The 13352-nt window shown below is 46.5% G+C and overlaps 1 protein-coding gene across 2 annotated transcripts in view; it reads right to left on the bottom strand.

The window, feature by feature from the left end:
• The window catches only part of zfyve27 (zinc finger, FYVE domain containing 27), a 93495-nt gene that overhangs the window by 43244 nt on the left and 36899 nt on the right, over positions 1-13352 (bottom strand). Inside the window, exons 8-9 of one of the 2 annotated variants that reach the window (XM_055647088.1) lie at positions 13180-13200; positions 8299-8440 (exon numbers count right to left, since the gene is read on the bottom strand). In XM_055647088.1, coding sequence (XP_055503063.1) covers positions 8299-8440; positions 13180-13200 — 163 coding nt within the window. The remainder of the gene's footprint in view (positions 1-8298; positions 8441-13179; positions 13201-13352) is intronic. The other variant, XM_055647089.1, reaches the window with a different exon arrangement.

Below are 13352 nucleotides of genomic sequence, written 5' to 3'. Positions count from 1 at the left end.
AAGGGGCCTGAGATGACGAAGGTGGGCTCTGCAAATGAGCGCAGGATCCCCAGTGGCTCAGAGTTCTGGTAAATCCATTACAAAGCTGCTGCGGTCTGGAATGCAGAGCCTGAGAGTGAGGGGGAAGCAAGTTCAATAGAAACCTTCAAAAGGGATTTAGATCTTCATTTAAAAAAAGATCAAGCCACGGGGAATGAGCCGGGATTGAGGTTAATTGGCAATTCCTTCAGAGATCCAGCAATGCAAGATGCAGATGTTGGTGAACATCTGGCCTCATCCCTGATGTTAATCCCTGCACTGCTAGCAACCGGGCTTTCAACTGCACGGGTTTCATCCGGGTGCTCCGGTTTCAATTCAATTCAATTCAATTCAATTCAACTTTAATGTCATCGCACAAATACAAGAATCAGTACAACGAAATGCAGTTTTGCGTCAGTCCGTAGTAGTTGTACATAAAGAAAAACAAAAAAAATAGAAAGAGGGAAGATACAGAATAATCAGGAAATACAGAATGATTAAACAAAGGGGACGGAGGGACCAGAGAAATCTATCGTCGGGACTCCGAGTTCAGCAGTGTGATTGTGTTGTTATAGAAGCTTTTCCTCATCCTACTAGTACGTGACCTGAGGCTCCTGTACCGCCTCCCTGATGGGAGGAGGGCAAACAGTCCATGGTTGGGGTGTGAGGGGTCTTTGATGATCTTCCCAGCCCGTCTCAGACACCGTTTTCGGTGGAGGGCATCCATGGCAGGGAGCGGGGCACCGATGATGTGCTGCGCGGTTTTCACCACCCGTTGTAGTGCCTTCCTGTCCGCAGCAGTGCAGCTGCTGTGCCATACCGTGAAGCAGGTGGTCAGGATACTCTCTATGGTACAGCGGTAAAAGTTGGTCAGGATCTGGGGGGACAGGTGGGCTTTCTTGAGCCTCCTAAGGAAGTAAAGGCGCTGCTGTGCCTTTTTGATCAGCTTGGAGGTGTTGAGGGACCAGGACAAGTCCTCCGAGATATGTACTCCGAGGAATTTATAGCTGGAGACGCGCTCCACCTCAGTCCCGTTGATATGGATGGCGGTATGACTGCCTCCTCTGGTCTGCCTGAAGTCAACAATAATCTCCTTCGTCTTTTTGGAGTTGAGGACGAGGTTATTGTTGGCACACCAGGCTGTCAGGTGCTGGATCTCCTCCCTGTAGGCTGACTCATCGTTGTCGCTGATCAGTCCTACTACCGTGGTATCGTCAGCAAACTTAATAATGGCGTTGGATCCGTACTTTGGGATGCAGTCGTGGGTGAAGAGGGAGTAGAGGAGAGGGCTGAGCACACAGCCCTGTGGCACTCCGGTGTTCAGTGTTATAGTGGAGGAGGTGAGGTTATTGACCCTAACAGACTGTGGTCTGTTAGTGAGGAAGTCCAGTGTCCAGTTGCAGAGGGAGGTGGAGATGCCAAGTCCACTGAGTTTGGTGATCAAGCTGGCTGGGATGACGGTGTTAAAGGCAGAGCTGAAATCAATGAACAGCAGCCTGATGTAGGAGTTGTTGTAGTCCAGGTGGGTCAGGGCAGAGTGTAGGGCCGCCGATATGGCGTCCTCTGTAGACCTGTTGGTCCGGTAGGCAAACTGGTGGGAGTCCAGTGTGGTGGGGAGGCAGGCTTTGAGGTGAGCCAAGGTCAGCCGCTCAAAGCACTTTGCAATGACAGGGGTGAGTGCCACTGGGCGGAAATCGTTGAGACTCCCTGTAGCTGACTGTTTGGGCACTGGCACGATGGTTGATGTCTTGAGGCAAGTGGGGACAACACCCTGGGCCAGTGAGAGATTGAAAATGTCGGCGAGGACTGGGGATAGTTGTCCAGCACATGCCCTAAGCACCCGGCCAGGGATGCCATCGGGGCCGGCAGCTTTGCGCTCATTCACCTTGCTCAGTGCATCTTGTACAGCAGAGGTGGAGAGGCTGAGAGGTTGTTCATTCGGGGGTGGAGCAACTTTAATGGCTGGGGTTTTGTTGTCCCGGTCAAAGCGAGCATAGAAGTGGTTTAGCTCATCAGGCAGGGTGGCGTTGTCTGGGGGAGGGGTGTTAACTTTCTGATAATCGGCAAGGGATTTGATTCCTTGCCACATGTGCCTGGGGTCAGAGTTGTTGTGGAAATGCTCCTCAATCCGCCGTTTATGATTGAGTTTAGCAGTCCTAATTCCCATTTTCAGATTGGCCCTGGATGAGCTGTATCCCTCAGCGTCGCCAGATCTGAAAGCGGCATCGCGAGCCTTCAGTAGGAGTCTGACCTCCCTGCTCATCCACGGCTTCTGGTTAGGGAAGGTCTTTATCTCCTTGTGGGTAGTGACATTATCGGTACAGAATTTTATATAGTCCAGAACTGTTGAGGTGTACGAGTTGATGTCCACTTGTGAATTGGAGGTGGACTGAGTAGCAAAGAGACTCCAGTCTGTCTGCTGAAACTGCTCCTGTAAGTCAGAGACAGCCCCCTCAGGCCAGACCTTCACTGTCCTCATGGTAGGTTTCACACGTCTGATCAGAGGTGTGTATTTGGGGAGCAGGAACAGGGAGAGGTGGTCAGACTGTCCAAGGTGGGGGAGGGGGAGGGCTTTGTAGGCTTCAGTGATATTAGTGTAAACTAAGTCCAGAACATTGTTTCCTCTGGTTGGGCAGGAAACATGCTGATGGAACCTGGGGAGTACAGTTTTAAGGTCGGAGTGGTTGAAATCACCCGCAACAATAAATGCCCCCTCTGGGTGAGCAGATAGATGTTTGCTGATAGCAGCTTCCTCCCACATCCTGAAGATGTGCGGGTTTGTAGGTTAATTGACCCTCTGTAAATTGCTCCTAATGTGTAGGGAGGGGATGCGAAAGTGAGATAACATGGAAACAGCGTGAACGGGTGATCGATGGTCAGCATGGACACAATTGGCCGAAGGGCCTGATTCCATGCTGTATCTCTAAAAACGAAAACTAAACTGTCTGGCCCCAGGTTCCGGAATTCCTCCTGTAAACCTTCACACCCCCTGTCCTCAGGGAACTGAACCAACCTATCAACAACTACAGAGCGGTCCTGAGCTACTATCAACCTCATTGGAGCACCAAACGTTATTCCCGTTATACTGTATATCTGTACACTGCAGACAGCTCGATTGAGGTTAATTGGCAATTCCTTCAGAGATCCAGCAATGAAAGAAGCAGATGTTGGTGAACATCACAGCCTGGTTCAGTAGCTCGAACGTCCAAGAACGAAAGGGACTACAGAGAGTAGTGGACACTGCCCGGCCCATCACGGGTACTGACCCACCATCGAAGGGATCTACAGGAGGCGCTGCCTCAAAAAGACAGCCAGCATCATCAAAGACCCACTCCGTCCTGGCCAGGCACTCATCTCGCTGCCACCATCGGGAAGAAGGCACAGGAGCCTGAAAACCATGACCTCAAGGTTCAAGAACAGCTTCTTATCTAGCAACCATCAGGCACTTGAACTCTGCACACTGACCTGAACTAAGAACCTCGATGTATTGTCCTTGATTGCACCGAGGACTTAAAGGTTTTTTTTTGCACTAGCAGTGCGATTATTAATTTATTGAATTAATTTGTTTATTATACATGTATTGCATTTACAGACCTGTTAAGCAACTGCAAGTAAGAATTTCATTGTTCCATTGTCAGTACATATGACAATTAAGAGCTCTTGATTCTTGACTGAAGGACTAATTCAGTGGCACATTTGGCACGGTGAAAACATAAGTAGAGTCTGAAGAAAGGTCTTGGCCTAAATCATCACCCATTCCTTCTCTCCAGAGTTGCTACCTGTCCCACTGAGTTGCTTCAGCATTTTGTGTCTATCCTTGGTGTAAACCAGCATCTGCAGTTCTTTCTTGCACAGAAGCATCCATGGTTTGTTTTTCTTGCGGCGAATCTGAACGGTACAAATTCCATTTGCCGTATATCTCTCCAAAACAAGCGTCTAGCGCTCCGTGTTTTAAGTAGGTCTGGTTTCCCATCAGAGTACCCCAACTACTTCCTCTCGCAGACATGGAGCTAGTCCACAGTCATACACTGCACTGATACTCCCACCTGGTTTTAAAAAATATCCCTGATTTCAGTGCAAAGAAAGCGCAGTTAAGGATGACTCCACAAAATGTTCATCCTTTTAAGATGTGGGGGGGAAATTTAAGGTTCGGGGGGAAATTTAAGCAGAGGGAGGAAAGATTTAATAGTTTAGTTTATTGTCATGTGTACCGAGGTACAGTGCTATCCAGTCAGCGGAAAGACACCACATGATTACAATCAAGCCGTCCACAGTGTACAGGTACAGGATAAAGGGAATAATGTTTAGTGAAGGATAAAGTCCTATAAAGTCTGATTAAAGGTAGTCTGATGGTCTCCAATGAGGTAGATGGTAGCTCAGGACTGCTCTCTAGTTGGTGATAGGATGGTTCAGTTGCCTGATAACAGCTGGGGAGAAACTGCCCCTGAATCTGGTGTGAAAAGGCATACTTTCAGATTCCTAGAAACCTGAGGGCCAACTTTTTTTACACAAAGGGTGATGGGTATATGGAACGAGCTGCTGGAGGAGGTACTTGATGCAGTTTACTATCACGATGTTTAAAATACACTTGGATAAGAACATGGATAGGAGAGGTTTAGAGGGATATGGGCTAAACGCAGGCAGGTGGAATTAGTGTAGATGGGGCATGTTAGTTGGTGTGGGCAAGTTGGGCCGATAGGCCTGTTTCCATGCTGAACGAATACACATTTTGTCTGCTCCAGTGCAAAATCTCCTCAAGGTATGCCTACTTTAAAGAGGTTCTTCTCCCTCCGACAGAAGCTCTGCAGCACCCACTCTCACAGCTCCCCTTCTGTGATCACACCTTCCCCAGCCAACAATGAACCATTATGGACTCCACCCTTCCCCAGGTCATCTGTTGCGTTGCTGGCCCTGATTTGTTGTGGCCTTCTCTCACCTCCAGTTTATTCTGTACATGCTGAGAACTATATTCTGCACTCTATATCTTCCCCTTTGCTCATACCTATTGCACTGTATTTATATGCAGTATTATCTGATCTAATTGGATATAGAGCTTTACAATGCACGTTGGCCCACGTTATAGCAATAAACCTAAATATGAACCTAAACGTAGAATTACGGAATAGCATGCAAAACTCAGGGTGGCACAGTTGCTGCCTCACAGAGCCAGACCCGGGTATGATCCTGACTACGGGTGCTGTCTGTAATGAGTTTGTACGTTCTCCCTGTGACCGCATAGATTTTCTCCGGGTGTTCTGGTTTCCTCCCACATTCCAAAGACGTACAGGTTTGTAGGTCAAGTTGCTTTGTATGTAGGATAGAACTAGTGTATTGGTGACTGACAGTGTGGACTCGGTGGGCCGAAGGGCCTATTTCCATGCTGTATCTCTAAACCAAACGCAGCTTTTCACTGTACCTCGGTTACACATGACAATTTCTAGGATCAGCTTAGGGGTAGGCACAAAGGAGCACTTTCTCCACACTGTCTCATCGTACACTTCCAGAACAGAGATAGATACAGAGTACAGCTATCACTACGAACACTCAAAATCTCATGAACATAATCAGCAACAGGAAAAACAATGCTCCATTAATTATGTCCAGCAAGTATTTCCTTGTCACTGAGGGATTTATGTACAGATTAAAGCACTTTCCTACATCAACAACATGGCTTCATTCCAGCGGCCCTTGCTGCTACTTAATACATTTAAAAGGAGGACTCATGTTAAAGATTCCTCTTGAATTGGAGTGTAATGTGATAACATTTTTGATGTCCGTGCCAAAAGCAAGACAGGAACCTCCATCATGGAAACCATTTAACAAATCTATTGGGAAGACGAGCCTGGGAGTTGTAAAAATAAAAGAACAGGCTGTGCAATCTCTCTGGTTTTCAACCAAGAGGTTATTAAAACGAAGTTAAATTTTGCAGAACGCTTACATTGCTGCCTTTCCACAGCTGGGACTTCGAGTCATATCCAAAACCAACATACATTACTTAAAGCTCAGAAATCTCAGCATACAGAACTCAACTGCACTTGGGAAGGTGAGATGGGGTCTCAGATACACATCGTTTTTTCATTGTAACTGGAATTTTCACACAAGATGGCAGAAAATCAGGACCTGGCATTGAGGGACCTGGTGTCGATCAAACATTGCATCAGGGCTGGTGTGGCTTAGGAATGGAGGTAATTTGAAGGCTTGAGCTATCGGGAGAGGTTGGGCAGGCTAGGACCTTCTTTCTTAAGCACAAGAGGCTGAGGGGTAATCCTATGGAAGTATATAAAACCCTGAGGGGGATAGATAGAGTATTTTACCCAGGTCAGGGCAATCAAAAAACTAAAGGTCATAGGTTTAAGGTGCGAGGGGAACCTGAGGGGCAACTTTTTCCACACAGAGGGTGGTGGGTAAATGAATCAAACTGCCAGAGGAGGCAGTTGAGACAGTTCTAAAAAATAATATTTAAAAGATAGATAGATAGATAGATAGATAGATAGATAGATAGATAGATAGGAAAGGTTTAGAGAAATATGGGACAAATGCGGGCAAATAAGGTACAGAGAAGATTTACGAGGATGTTGCCAGGACTAGAGGATCTGAGCTATAAGCAGAGTAGGATGGGAGGATGAAAGGTGATCTTATAGAGGTGTATAAGATCATGAGAGGAATAGATCAGGTAGATGCACAGAGTCTCTTGCCCAGAGTAGGGGAATCGAGGACCAGAGGACATAGGTTCAAGGTGAAGGGCAAAAGATTTAATAGGAATCTGAGGGGAAACGTTTTCACACAAAGGGTGGTGGGTGTATGGAACAAGCTGCCAGAGGAGGTGGTTGAGGCAGGGACGACCCCAAAGTTTAAGAAACAGTTAGACAGGTGCATGGATAGGACAAGTTTGGAGGGATATGGACCAAGCGCAGGCAGGTGGTGCCAGGTCCCACTACTGTTTCTGCATGTTGGCTGGTGGGGGCAAGTTGGGCTGAAGGGCCTGTTTCCACACTGTATCACTCTATGACTCTAAATGGGACTAGATTTGTTGGTCAGCATGGCTAAATTGGGCCGAAGAGCTTGTTTCCGTGTTGCATGATTCTGAAGTCTGATCAAACTGTGGCACAGTGGTAGAGTCTGTGCCTTAAGGAGCCAGAGATTCACGTTTGATCATGACTACATATGCTGTCTGTACGGAGTTTGTACGTTCTCCCTGTGACCGCGTGGGTTTTCTCCTGATGCTCTGTTTTCCTCCCACATTCCAAAGACGTACAGGTTTGCAGGTTGGTTGGCTTCTGTAAAATTGTAAATTGTGTGTAGGATAGTGCTAGTGTACGGGGTGATCGCTGGTCGGCGCAGACTCGGTGGGCCAAAGAGCCTGTTTCCAATGCTGTATCTCTAAAGGAAAAACATTCAGTGGGGTGCATTGATGGGAGTCTGAAGAAGGGTCTCGACCTGAAACGTCACCTCTTCCTTCGCCCCATAGATGCTCTCTCACCCGCTGAGTTTCTCTAGCATTTTTGTCTACCTTCAATTTTTCCAGCATCTGTGGTTCTTTCTTAAACAGGAGCAATGTGCAGATGCTTGTCGGGTGAAGGGGCTCCTGCATTTCACATTGCGACACCATTGCCCGGGGCTTGGCTGGATCCACTGGAAACCTCTCTGGTGCAACAGCACCATGAAGAAGAGAGCCGGGTCTTCTGTTTCTAAGTTCCAGGCGCAACAGAAAACTGCCTAGTTCTAAACACACTTACCGACATGTCTAAAGCCACAAGGAAGACGTGTTGCCAGCCACTAAAGCAGGTAGGGCTGGTTTTATTGAATATTTACGGCCGAGTTGCCACATGATGAATTGGCAAAATGGAATGATTCAGAGAGATGCGCAAGGGAGAGAGTCACGGAGAGAGGGCAAAAGGGAGAGGAGAGGTTCAGAGAGAGGGCAAAGGGGAGAGAGGTTCAGAAAGAGTGCAAAAGAGACACAGAGAGAGAGGGCAAAAGGAAGATAATCAGAATTAGAGAGAGACAGAGAGAAGACAGTGGGAGAGATATTGCGAGAGGGCAAAAGGGAGAGAGAGACATACAGAGAAGGCAGCAGGTGAGGGCAAGCGAAGGAGAGGAAAATGATTGAGAGAGAATACTGTTCGTGGAAGAGGAATTGTTTTTTTTCAATTTTCCACAAGCAATTGCTCAGAAGATCATTCAAGATGCATAGACATTTCCAGCCTTAAATCACACAGGGAATATTTGATATAACCCACATAGCCAGGAAATAAAGACAGCTGGGAGGCCTCTGCTCACCGTAGTTGTTGGTGGGATAGCGTTTCCTCAGTTTCTCGGTTAGCTTGGAGACTTTACTCCTGATCGGCTCATTTTTGAAGAAGCCGTTGTCTTGCAAGCTCAGATCGTAGTCCCCACTGCACTGAACGGTGTCGTCATCCTCCTGAACAAAGGATCACAAAGTAAAGACAACCGGCAGAGTCACAGAAATCCTTCCAAGACACGGGAGCAAAATTAGGCCAGTCACCCCTTCGAGTCTACTCCGTCATTCGATCATGGCTGACCCGTTTTTACCTCTCAACCCCTTTCTCCCTGCCTTCTCCCCGTAAACCTTGATGCCCTTACTAATTAGGAACCTGTCAATCTCCGCTTTAAAAATACCCAATGACTTGGCCTACACCGCCGTCTGTGGCGATGAATTCATAAGTTCATGTTCATAAGTTATAGGAGCAAAATTATGCCATTCGGCCCTTCAAGTCTACTCCACCATTCAATCATGGCTGATCTGGCTTTCCTTCTCAACCCCATTCTCCTGCCTTCTCCCCGTAACCCCTGACACTCGTACTAATCAAGAATATGTCAATCCCCGCCTTAAAAATATCCACACATTCACCACCCTCTGGCTAAATAAATTCCTCCTCATCTCCTTTTTAAAGGTAAGTCCTTTTATTCAGAGGCTGTGCCTCGAGGTCCAGGGCTGTCCCACTAGTAGAAACATCCTCAGTCCCCTCAGTGGTTTATTCTTATCACGTATACCGAGGTACCGTGAAAAGCTAGTGAAGAAACTGCAGATGCTGGTTTATAATAAAAGACACAAAGTTCTGGAGTAATTCAGCGGATCAGGCAGCATCTGTGGAGAACATGGGTGGGTGACATTTCAGGACCCTTCTTCAGACTGGGGGAGAGTTGCCGTACAACGGCACCAACTTGCCAGATTTCAGACTGTTGGAGGAACTCGTCAGACAGTCGTGAGATGGGCTCTGAGAAAACTACCAGCGAACCCGTATAAGTGTTGGCAAAGGTTCCAACCCGAAACAGCGCATATCCATGAGATGTTGCCTGACCTATTGAGTTACTCCAGCACTTTGTGTTGTACTCAAGATGTCAGCGTTTGCAGTTCCTTATGTATACGTTGAGTTAGAACATACAACTGCACAGCACGAGAACAGGCCCTTCAACCTACAATATCTGTGCCGAACATGATGCCAAGACCATCTTTTAATTATCTGCGCATAATCCATTATCCTCCATTCCCTGCATATCCATGTGCCTATCCAAAAGCCTCTTACTGTAAATGCCACTATCATATCCGCCTCTACCACCATCCCTGGCAGCGTGTTCCAAGCACTCTATTTTTCCATCCTGGAAAAAAGGTTCTGACTGCCTACCCTAACTATGCCTCTTCTAATTGTATGTACTTCTATCAGTTCTCTCCCCAACCTCTGGCTTTCCATAATAAACAATCCAAGTCTGTCTAACCTCTCCCTGTAGCTAATATCCAGTTAATCCAGGCATCATTCTGTTAAACCTCCTCTGCACCCTCTCCAAAGCCTACACATCCTTTCTGTAATGGGACGACCAGAACTGCACGTAACGTTCCAAATGTGGCTGAACCAAAGTAAACTACCAAAGCGGAATATGAAGCGTTGTTCCCTCCAGTTTGTTCATATGTTGGGTTGTAAGTTACCCAAGCAGAATTCAACACTCCTCTTCACTATTAACAGTACCACCATTTTTTGTTTTATCTGCAAACTTACTAACCATTCCTCCTACATTCACATCTGTGCAGCTAATGTATATAACAAACAGCAAGGCTCCCAGCACTGATCCCTGTGTGCTTTGTTATTTAATATAGCAGCAATTCATTATAAAAACAAACTATCCAAACTTAAAATCCGAAGGGTTTCATTTAGATGGTCTCTGAGAAAACTGCTAGCGAACCCGCATTGCAAGCCTTTAAGAACTTCTGCAGACTGCAAACCACAATGTGAATCACAGATTCATTCAGACATGTGGCTCAGTTAAGTACTTGCACATGCCTGTCAGCGAGACCAACTCTAGCACCATTTCGACTAACCGCGGCATTTGTTACGGGACTGCGGACATTTTGTCATGCGACAGGGAGCCCTCGTCCCCCCCTTCCAACCCGGATCAGACAAAAGATCACAGTGTTCAACAAAATGCCTTCCATTCCCCCCAGTTTAACCGGACGGAGAAAAAAAAAGCAATTCGACTGCGACTCATTTTCCATAAAAGTGGCAGCACAGGGTGTGCAGGGTGGTGAAGAAAGCATTGGGCATGCTTGCCTTCATCAGTCAGGGCACTGAATGCTGGAGATAGACACATAATGCTGGGATAACTCAGCGGGTCGGGCAGCATCTCTGGAGCACATGTACAGGTGACGTTTCGGTTCAGGGCCCTTCTTCAGACTGGGTCTGAATTCCTCAGTCTGAAGAAGGGTCGTGACCTGAAATGTCCCCTATACATGTTCTCCAGAGATGCTGCCTGACCCACTGAGTTACTCCAGCACTTTGTCTATATCTTTGGTATAAACGAGCATCTGCAGTTCCTTTTTATTACACTGAATACAGGATTTGGAATGTCATGTTGCAATTGTGCAAGGACGTACCATTAGAAAGGAGATGAGGAGGAATTTCTTCAGTCAGACGGTGGTGAATCTGTGGAATTCTTTGCCACAGACAGCTGGAGGGGCCAAGTCATTGGATATGTTTAAAGCGGGAATTGACAGATTCTTGATTAGTAAGGGTATAAAGGGTTCTGGAGAGAAGGCAGTTGAGAGGGAAAGTTACATCAGTCATGATTAAATGCCGGAGTAGACTCGATGGGGCCAACTGGTCCAATTCCATTCCAATGATTTAGGAACTTATGCAGCCATTGGTGGGACTATACTTTTATTTTACAGACACAAAATGACAGCTAAAACAGTGTTCTAAGGAGTAGGTAATCTTAAAAAAAGAATATATATGTATAATTATCAAAGCAAAAGGTTGTCACATATCAAAGCAGCACTCAAGCCCTATGGTACCCAGCAGTCCTAGAAAACGGCCAAGGTGAGGGGCCTCTGGGTATCTCAGGTGCTGGAGTGCTTCTAAATCCTTATGTATATACTTTTTAATCCTTTAATCAGCTTTGAGATACTCAAAACATCAATGGATGGGAACTGCCTAGGAACTGCACTGAAAATAAATTATTTGAAAAGTAGTTTGAGACGCTATAATGGAATGATAAATATATGTAACTCCATCTTGAGATTGAAGAATGGCTTCAGTCTGAATAAGGGATCCAACCCAAAACGTCACGTATTATTTTTCTCCGGAGTTTATGCCAGACCCGCTGAGTTACTCCAGCATTTTGTATTTATCTTTAGTTTTAAACCAGCATCTGCAATTTCTTCCTCCAGGTGTAACTCCAGGTGCATGCACAAGGTTGTCAAGGCAAGAAATGGAGCCACACTGACCAACAGTTGGAGGAAACCTTGCAGAAAGAACTGCGAGATGGTGTGTTAACCACTTCTGAGAACATGGAACAGTACAGCACATGAACAGGCCCTTTGGCCCACAATGTCTGTGCGGAACCTGATGGCAAGTCCAACTCTTATCTGTCAATAGACAATAGAGTAGACAATAGACAATAGGTGCAGGAGTAGGCCATTCAGCCCTTCGAGCCAGCACTGCCATTCAATGTGATCATGGCTGATCATCCACAATCAGTACTCTGTTCCTGCCTTCTCCCCATATCCCCTGACTCCGCTATCTTTAAGAGCTCTCTGTAACTCTCCCTTGAAAGCATCCAGAGAACCGGCTTCCACCTTCTTTGAGACAGAGAATTCCACAGAATCACAACTCTCTGTGTGAAAAAGTTTTTCCTCATCTCCGTTCTAAATTGCTTACCCCTTAAACTGTGGCCCCTGCCTTATACATAATCCATATCAATCCATTCCCTCCATATCGATGTGCCCATCTAAAAGCCTCTAAAACACCGTGATTGCATCTGCTTCCACCACCATCCTGGACAGCACGTTCCAGGCACTCACCACCTCTGTGCAAAAAAACAAAACAGACTTGCTCGGCACATCTCCTTTAAACTATATAAATACTTCCATAAGCTCCCCATTCAGCCTCTGGTGCTCCAGAGAAAACAATTCCAATTTTGTCCAAGCTCCATGTAGCCAATGCTCTCAGATCCAGGCAGCATTCCGGTGAACCTCCTCAGCACCTTCTCCAAAGCTTCCTGTAATGGAGTGACCTTTAAGCCTGCACGACCGAACCAGAAAGATGCTGGGAATTCTGATGCGAAGTATACAATTTCTCTAATGGAGCTGTACATAGTTCTTCAAACAAGGAGATGATTTATTCGGCAGTAACGGTAACCGCATGTCCCCTTTCACCACCATTCTTCACACACAATTAATCCCCTTACTCTTCAGCCAAACAAATGCCACCGCAACACAATTCAACTGATGCAGAGAATGCTTTAGTTTAGAGATACAGCACTGAAACGGGCCCTTCAGCCCACGCCAACCATCGATCACCCGCTCACATTACTATTATGTCATCACACTTTCTCATCCACTCCCTACACACCAGGAGGAATCAACCTTCAAACCCTCGCATATTTGAAGTCTGGGTGAAAACCGGAACACCCAGAGAAAACCCACGCAGTCACAGAGAGAGCGTGCAAACTCCACTCACAGACAACACCCGAGATCAGGATCGAACCCCGGTGTCTGGCGCTGCGAGGCAGCGGCTCTGCCAGCTGCGCCACTGTGATGTTTCAGAGATGTACCCTGACAGCTATTCAGTAGCTTGGCATACACGCATATCTGTTTTACACCGACTACAGTGGAGTCAGCCTGCGGATGTTCAATGTGATGCTACTCACCGTAACTAGTAGCTGATGCTCCTTTTGACATAAGCAGCAGGAAGGAAAAGAAAGGAAACAATTTGAAACATTAAATATTAAAGAATTAATGGTATAGAAGTTCTGATCAACTTCTGCAGAGGCGCCGTCGAAAGCATTTTATCGGTTTAAGGGATGCATTACAGCATGGTTTG

This window comes from Leucoraja erinacea, chromosome 15 (genome assembly GCF_028641065.1).
Source record: "Leucoraja erinacea ecotype New England chromosome 15, Leri_hhj_1, whole genome shotgun sequence".
NCBI classification, from domain to species: domain Eukaryota; kingdom Metazoa; phylum Chordata; class Chondrichthyes; order Rajiformes; family Rajidae; genus Leucoraja; species Leucoraja erinaceus.
This window is presented reverse-complemented; position numbering and strand designations above follow the sequence as displayed.